General features: G+C 40.8%; 1 protein-coding gene across 5 annotated transcripts in view; it reads left to right on the top strand.

The window, feature by feature from the left end:
- Positions 1–9,002, top strand: part of HDAC4 (histone deacetylase 4) — a 236,519-nt gene that overhangs the window by 77,007 nt on the left and 150,510 nt on the right. For all 5 annotated transcript variants that reach the window (XM_026852598.1, XM_026852596.1, XM_026852597.1 and 2 more), the window contains exon 2: positions 719–790. In XM_026852598.1, coding sequence (XP_026708399.1) covers positions 719–790 — 72 coding nt within the window. The remainder of the gene's footprint in view (positions 1–718; positions 791–9,002) is intronic.

Genomic DNA, 9,002 nt, shown 5'->3' with positions numbered 1-9,002 from the left:
GGGGGGGGCAGATGGGAGGGGAATGGGTGACTAGAAAATCTGGTCTGGCAGTCTACAGTAGTAGGTATTGTGTTCTTCTGTTTTAACTCTACCTGAATGCAAGATACAATCTTTGAAATATTTTAAATAGAGAACTGCTTCAGCAAGATGGATTTCTGCATATCATTTACAAAGTATGTTTTTAATGCCTTTCTGAAATCCAAACTTATGCAAAATGGAGCTTGTTATGCATGTCTATGCATTTTAATCTCCTGCAGTGATTTGTCAGTTTTCCTTAACATCTCCCTGGCATATTACAGCCATTCTTCAATTTTGCTTCACAGGGTTGTGTTTCTGTCTTAGCTCACTCAGTTCTCCAAGCAAGGAATGAATTGCAATTTAGTTGTTCTATGGTAAGGTTTATAAACTGATGTGCCTGTTTCCTTGGATTGGGATTAGTACCAGCTATGGATTTAAAGACTGGGAAAACCTGAGCATAATTCGGGATACAGTATCTTTTATGCTTTAGCGTAAGCAGTTGTTAGGCAGCTGTCCTGTTAATGTTCTTGTTTCTATTGATCTGTGCTACTTGTGGGTTTCTGTTTTGCACTGATAATTGGTTAGTAAGGGGTTTTGTTTTTGTTTTTTTTTTAAATATGCTTGGAATGTCTAAAATAGCTCAGTTAACCAAAGAGTTGATGTGATTTTTTTAAAAAAATTTTTTTTTTCCTCTTTCCAGATGGGCTTTCTGGCAGAGACCAGCCAGTAGAGCTGTTGAATCCACCTAGAGTGAACCACATGCCTAGCTCTGGTAAGAAGAAACTTTTATTAAATATTGTTCCTATTCTGGGAATGCAGTAAAAGATTCTGCAGCTCTATCTTGCAAGTGGGAGAGCAGAATGCAAATGTAAAATGCTGGAAAAAAGTGTTAGAACTTGCACACGTCTACTTTCCCAGGCTGGGCGAGTGGGATTTGGGAGTGGAGGGAGGATGGAGCACAGCAGCCTCGGGAGTCTTAAATAGCTCAGCCCTCACTCTTGTCAGAGGGCTAAGTAGAGCCTAGCCTGGTTGAAGCTGCTTGTCTGCCTTTAGAAAGGAGAGGACAGCAGAACAAAGCAGCATCTTAGAGTCTTCACAGCCTAAAAGGAGCACTGCAAAGAAAAGTAGGTTTTTGAGTTGCTTCTCCCATTAAGGAGAAATCTTCTTGTGTTGAAATGAGGAGCCAAACACGACTGATCAAAGTGTATTGTGTGGGCACCAGGCTGTTTGCTTTTCTTCCTTCTTCTAATGATCCTGCTATGGTATCTCTTGGGTCTTGTCCTTGTATGAAGCAAGCATAGCAGCCACAGTGTTTATCCTGGAGTCTTGTCTGCTCCTCATGGGACTGAGAGAGATCTTATGGTTCACAACTGAAGCACTTCAAGTGATGGAAACCAGAGCTTTGGTCATAATACGTGAAATGCTGTGGAAAGCAATCTGCTGCTGTCTTCTGTGTCTTCCCCCTTCTCTCTTCCAAAAGTGTTTTGTTTCCAGGTATGAACAGACAGAAGTATTTATACTAGGAATGATAGGATATACGAAGCATTATCTACTTTCCAGGTAGGAGCTTTGGAAACCAGGTAGGTTTCCAAAAACCCAACTTTCCCTCCTCTGTTGCTTCCAAAATGCCTTTAGGTCCTTTTATATTAAGGAAGAGATCTTGCAGAAGATCTAAGCGCTTCTGGTAATGCAAGTCGGAAAAATGTAAACGAAGCTTATTCAAAACAACTTCAGTAGATTAGGGAGGAAAAAAATGGACTGTGACCTAACCTAGATTTTTGTGGATTTAAATGCATATCTGGCAAAGGAAACTTTTAAAGAGGTAGAACTGTTGTGTGGAAGGAAAGGAAGAGATCCTCATTTAACAGGTATGAGTGCATGGCTTTGGCTTCTGCAAAATTTCTCTTCCCTCTGTGTGCTCCAAACCATGAGGTAAGGGAGATTATATTTTCCTAACCCTGAGAAAGATTCTCATTTTAAGACTACCATGGTAACACAGATCAACTTAAAGTTTTTACTACCCATTTCATATCCATGTGCTAGATTGAATTTTATGGCTCTGCACAAGAGGAGTCAGTCCTCTTTTCTGTCAGCAGATCAGTGGTCAGTATTGCGAATGTGATGGGCTTTAGTCTTACTTTTAAAAAAAAAAAATTAATTTCTTTGTTGCTTATGTCTTGATGTTTCATTTTGAGATATTTCAGGACAAAGGCTGGTGCTGGTTAACAAGTTGAGTAACCTGATTGTAGAGTTTGGCATGCTCTGACTATTTTTCCCCAAATGAAAGGAGGCTTTTTTAAGGTGTTATGGACTTATACAGAATTTATGGAATTCTTACTGTTTGGACTCCATTTTGAGTATTTTTTAATAGCTCGTCTGTATGCTTACTGAAAAAATAAACAGCTAGCAATTACTGGGGAGCTGTGCTCACCCTAAGTGGGCGGGATGTGAGATAGGCAGCAAAGTCTCTTTGTTGAATAACTTCTGTGAGCGTTTGAGCCGTGGGAATTCCTGTCTTGTGCTGGAAAGCTCAAGCTGGTTATGTGTGTAATGGACAAAGCGTAGGACTGACTGGGAGTGAAGGTGTGACCTTCTGCAAGAAGCAGTATTAACTCTAGACAGTGGTCACCTAGGTACTTTTCACTCAAGTCCCTACACTTACTCAGTTTCTGCTAAATTTTGGAGAAGTATTTTCAGCCCTGAAGTGCATATATGGGCTGGAAAAGTATCTCTTATTTTTATTTGCAGAACAGTAATTAAAAGCTGGAAGCACACTATTTGGCAAAAAGCTGTTTTGGCATGTTTGTAAATGCAAGCAAAAATCATTGATCTTGGAAGTGGCTCATGAGCTGGCAAGTGTGTTGCCTGCCTTTACCTGTGTATCCTGGTGGTTTTTTAAAATGACCATTAAAAGTTGCTGTCAGATTGAGGGAGTTACCCACTTGGGCAAACCATTGTTGTGTCTGCTTTTTGTCATTATTACCTTTAGGAGTTGGCTGCAGATCTTTCTGAGAGAAGAAAGGAGAAGTAATACCAAATATTGCTCTGGAAAAACAAGTTATGTGTGGGTTTGTGGGGTGGCGTTCCAAGTCTCAGGCATGGCTGAAATAATGGTGTTGAAAAACAACTTAAGGGAAAAAGTGCTTGATAGTGTCCTGCGATAGTCCATTTAAATTAAACCTTACCTGTCCTGGTTATGGTAAAGTGACTGATTTGTAGCCTTCATGATGAATAAACTTGAGCAGACAATGAGCCTTTATCCCCAGAAATACATTTCTAGTTAAGATAAAATCATTGCAGTGTACTTGTAGGAAACCAAAATGTTTTCTCTTCACCATGATCCAAGTGAAGAACTTTGAGCCTTGTTAGTTGTTTTTCTCTGATGTAAAGGGGTGAAAAAGACATGTACAATACCTAGGTCCTAAACATGCTCCGTTCTGTGGAAGCATCTCAAGTACAAAAAATGTTTAGAGCATTTTTATGAAACCATTTTGGGAGTTGAGCAAAATGGAGTTCAGTCATTGGCAAGGTGTGTTTTTAGGAAACTGATTTCTCTCTGTGTTTTGCATAAATTAAGGATTAATTCAAGAAGGGGAAACATTTTCTCTTTTCAAAAATGTATCACCCATAATTGATGCTTCTGAATTTTAGTTGCTTGTAAAACAAGACAAAACCCGCACAACCCACATCTTGCACAGGAATATAATAATCTGTTTGATAATGCTGCTTTCTCTTTTTCTGGCTTCAGAATGTTACTGTATCTTTGGTGTGGTGGCGGGGAAAGAGGCAACATTGCTTTTCCTTAACTTTTACTTGATGAATTCAGAGATCCTCAGCTCAGGGGCTACACAAATTATTTTTAGTTAATGTTACATTGAAAATCTCATGATGATTAAGGGACCGAGTTTAGCAGAAGAGAAGGCTTCTTAGATACGTGGGAACAGAGGTGACCACTGCCTGTTGTGATGGGTGGCAGCAGATCACTTGTAGACAGGTGAAGGAATTGTCCTGCAAATTAGCATCCTGGTTTTAAGTATTTTTTGTGTGTGTTTTACAGTGGTTTTCTTCTTTTTAGCAGTGAATTTATCTGTAGTCTGCATAAGGGAACTGATTCATATGCAAGGAGGGAGGTACAGAGCTCTCTTATCCTCTTTCTTTTCCTTCCTATGCTTTTAAACTATGCTTTGCGAAGCTGAGGAGCCAGTCTTAAAGACCTTGATTGTGTAAATATCTAGATATGTTGTATATAATCCTCTTAAAAACATCACCTGTGTACTGTTGATACCATCCCTGAGACTTATCAAATAGATCTTAATAAAACATACTTTGTAGAATGAGTTTTCTGTCTTTGTAAGGCTGTGTTTACAGTACTTTAGATAACTACCTCCCTTAAGTCTTTTCAGTTTTTCTTGTTGGTATAAATTTTGTCGTTGCTCATTTTCTTACAGTGCAATCTTAAGCAATTTCTTCAGTATTAGAAATGTGAAAACAACTTGATATCTGTAATATAGAAGTAAAATGCTAGAATTAAATAAAATGGAAACTATTCCTTTTTAAGCTTAAAAGCTTTAAGTAATAAAACTGAAAATTGGGATGAACAGTTTCAGCCAACCAGCTGTGCTGGTCATGGCCTAATGTTAAGTTTTGGGGATATTTGTGTACAGTGTGATTACTGAATTAGGAAAGAAATTTCCCTTCCCATAGTGTTTCCATTGGCTTTTCAGGGATGTGTTCCCACCTTGTGATAAAAATAACAGTGAAATCATAGAACTTAACCCTGTGGTTGAGTACAGCTGACAAATAGTTTACGTTGGGACATATCCATTGCAGAATACAGATGTACAGAGAGGCTGAGGAAAAGACACTGGGCTTGTTGCCCCTCTCTCTGGCCACTGTTGTGGATCACATGGAAAGCTGCTGCATGCCTTCTTGAGGTTGTTCTCCATCTGTCACCTGCAAACCACTGGAGGTCTGTGAGGCCATCGCGCACATTAGCAAAGCAATTGGTGGTTTTCTGATACATTTTAGAGGGTTGATATTAGTCTCCTGCAAAACATTAGGAATTGACAGGGTAAAGAATAGAGGGTGGCTGCTGCTGCGCCATTTCTATAAGAGCAACAGGGGCTTGACTGGGGATGTCCTAATGGCAGCAATGAGCAGACTGCATCTTCTGCCTAAGGCTGCTCGGAGTGGCCCTCCCACATGTGGCTGTGCCCCTGCTCTCCAGGAGGGTCACTGCCTCTGGCCACGCTGGCCTCCCGCTGCCTTTACTGTGATGCTGCTGCTCAGCCCTTGGGACAGCTCTTCTAGCACCATACTTCTGGCTCTTCCAGATCTGACACTAGCAAGAGCAAGGGCAGCATGGCAGGGGCAGCCAGAAGATTATGCGTGAGATTTCAGCTCGATACTTTTTTCTTCTTCTTGGATCTAATTATCCAGTCTCACTTCCACATTCATTTGAAAAAAGTGTTGATATATGTATGAATAAATCGTTTGCAAGAGCCTCTGGACTAATATTGTTACATTATTTTACAGGCTTTTGAAATCAGAGATTAATTCCCGTCTAAGAGGGAGGAGTTGGTCTAACAGAGCCGAATACTGAGCCATTGTTAATTTATCCCTTCAAAGGAAGGGGATGCCCTCTCACTGTACCATGTTTTCAGATACTTGCCTGGTTCCTATAGCATGTCTGCTTCAAAAGCTCCTTCAGAAAGATACCAAATCAGTGTGGTGCAGTGGAGCTTTGAAGCAGGTTCAGATTGCTGGTCGGTCAACTAGAGCTCAGAGCTCCCGACAGGCTCATGCCTCCTCTGACAGGAGCCCGTTCATCCTTGTTCACACTGGGATGTGTTAGTATGGGAACGACATATGGCTTTCTCGTGCCCCAGAAGTGTAGCTCACATGCAGGCAGGCTAGTCCTTTAATGTTAAAAATATCCTTATCTATTCTCCATGGAATCTGGGAGGGGGCAATGGCCTGCCCAAATCATCATTAAAAGTGAGTTCTTGAGAAATAATTTTAACGTCACAACCGTACATTAAGTAGATTAAATAGTTGTTTGCTCATTGTCCTATTGTTAGCTTAATTAAAAGCTGCAGGTATTTTTGTCGGGCTTGGTGTCTTAATTTTACCACCATTTAGATGCTCTGGTGTCAGATAGTGGAGAAACTGCAGGTTAGTGTTTGCTTAGAGCCTTGATAGTTAAAATCAAGTTAACCTTGTACTTACTGCAACAGCTGTTCTTGCCAACCCTAAGTTGGATGTACAAAATGTAGCCCATGCAGTAACAATAAAAGAAGTGTTTTACTAGCTAGAGTTACTACTAATGCTCCCCTTCGTAACCCGTTGCTCAGCAAGGAAAGCCTTGTGCAACACTTCAGCCAGCTCCCAGATTTCCACAAATGATTCTCTGTATTGTTGTGCTTTATAAAGCCCCTTTGCAGCACGCCCAGAATGTGGTCAGCAAGTTTGGGGTTATTTATGCAGGACAGGGAAGTGAATTGCCACATCTAGAGACTCTGGGCAGCTCCCTGCAGAGTAGCGGGGAAGTTCAAGCTTCAGGACCTCTTTGCTGGACTAATGTTGTGCCCAAACTCATGTTCTGTCACTCACAGTCGTAGGATAATTTAATGATTCACTCTCTAACTCTCTGTCAGCACGTGCCGGTTGCAGGGTTGTGTGTGCATGTGTAGGGATGTATGCAAGAGGGGTGAGCTATTTGGCCAGCCTGGTGAGGCACCATGTCTCGCCTAAACTTCAGCATCCATGTGCTGCAGGGAATTAAACCACTTTTCTTCCTGAGTTGGGTTTGCTGGAGTGGGGACTGCTCTGTTGTCTGCCCAGAATGTGGATGTCCTGATCCTGTGGGGTAGGAAGAGCAGGACCCCGCAGCTCCTAAACTCTGCTTTGTTGTGTTTTGTCTCAGAAAAAGTATTTAGCTTGTCACCTCCTTTCTTACCCACAAGGAAATGGTTATTAAATGGAGGAGGTGGGATGAATTATTAACGACTTGTTCTTCTTTTAAAAGCTGAAAGCAGCACTTAAATCTTAAGCACTTGAATACAGAGCTGTTTTCTTAGATGAAAAGTAACTGGCAGGAAAGTTTGATTTACTGCAAGACCCAACTTGCTATTTTTTCTTATTCCCTCACCTTATTTAGTTTATTAATTTACCCTGATCAACTGTAGATTTCTCTGGATTTGCTTAGTTCTGACTGTTCACAAAGTGTTATTTTCAAAATAATTCTTTTCCCCGTTTCCCTACAAAGGAAAGGTTGTTTGTGCTTTTGCTGTTATATAAAAGCAGGTGATGGAGGGATGAGCCTTTGAATGCACAACGGTATTTACATTAAACTTTCTGACTTCTCAGGGAAAGAGGATATGGCACAATGCGAATAGACATTTAAAGGCTCCCTTGAATTGTTAATCAGTAATCTGTTCCTATTGCCTCTGGCTCTTCTAAAAATAACAGTGCTGTGCAATGAATGAAAAGCGATAAATATTTCATGGAAAGTTGATCATGGATTGAGGCATTTTTTTGGTGAAAAAATTCTGTGTGTCTCAAATGCAGTCTTTCAGTGACTGTGCTGTGTTCTGTTTGTCATGTGTGTTTCCACTCTGGGTTTTTTGCTAGATCTGCAACCCTAAAGAGGTAATCAAGGTGAAATCTTTGTTGGTGGGTTTTTATTTTTTTAAATTTTATTTTAATTTTGTCCTACGGCTGGAGTGGTCTGACACACCCTGAACTCAACTCTTTTCCATCAGCATCTCCTGACACCTGCTAGGTCGATGTGAGTGTTAACTGGAGGATGAGGGTGGACGAGTTGCTGAGGACTGTTTCGTTAGCAGCATGTTTGCCTTGGTCCACATTCCTTTTTCATTGGTGTGCTCCGTAGCTCCCTGGGGTGCTTTATGCCAAAATTAATTCAGGGTAGTTTATCGCTAAAGGGGAAATAGATGCCATAGGTCTGTCCTCAGCAGCCACCTGCGTTCCTAGGATTTTAGGAATTCCTCTTCTGACACAAGATGCATTTATCAAGATCCTAGAGTCTCTTCTCCAGTGTATATTGATTTTCAGGGTTATATTTGGATCTACTTTCTCTTTGGGCAGTGGAGGGAATATCAGGTGAATGGCTCATGAAATGATGCCTAAAATATTGTAGCAGTCTCCAGATGCTGAGCTGGAGAATTGCTGTTGGTTGATTTAAATAGACCTTTCCTATTGCTTTTCCCCCTTGCTCCCCTCCCATGCCCCCAAAATCCTGCTCCAAACCCAAAAATTATTAGGGCTGAGACATAATTCACCAAGTACACAAATAGAAATTGTAATCAAGCTACTTCAAGCCGAAAAGCCCTGACAACACTGGCATGCTGCTTTAATGCGAGAGTGCTGCCAATGTCTAACGGTTTCACTTCGGTTTGACAGCTTAGTTGTTTAGGCCTTGAAAGATGGACATTGCCTTCAGCATATAGGGTGTTCTGAGAGCTGCACTGCAATGTGAGCACTTCAGCTTTACCAGCACAGTTTCCTTCTGCTCTCCTAAATCGTGGACTCTCCAGGCTTCTGAAGGAGCACTGTGTGGGAATGTCCTATTCAACCTTGCCTAATTCCTCTTGCCACAAAGCAAATTTGAAATCACCATTTTCTGTGCCTTGGATGCCAGTAGTAAGTTCATTCTCACTAAAGCCATCTCATTTATGTTTATCGTTGCTGCTGGCTTGGCATTTGCCTCTTGAATGGCTTGATTTGAGGTCTACCTTAAGCCAGCATTGCCTCTAACTTGAACAAGTGCTTACGTTTAAATATCTGCTTCTTTGGCTTAACTAATATCTTGTGATTTAAACCACTCAATTGTTACTACTTTTCCATCTGCTTTTCATTCAAGAAACTGTGTCATATCAGATGATTCATTCATATTTGATTAGAGATTTCATTATAAGCTGGTCTTAAGTTTTTATGATCTAATAAAAAGCTTTGGAATCATT

The sequence above is a fragment of the Athene cunicularia genome (assembly GCF_003259725.1).
Source record: "Athene cunicularia isolate RWA chromosome 7 unlocalized genomic scaffold, athCun1 chr7_part1, whole genome shotgun sequence".
NCBI lineage: Eukaryota > Metazoa > Chordata > Aves > Strigiformes > Strigidae > Athene > Athene cunicularia.
Note: the sequence above shows the minus strand (reverse complement) of the source record. Positions and strands in the feature narration are given on the sequence as shown.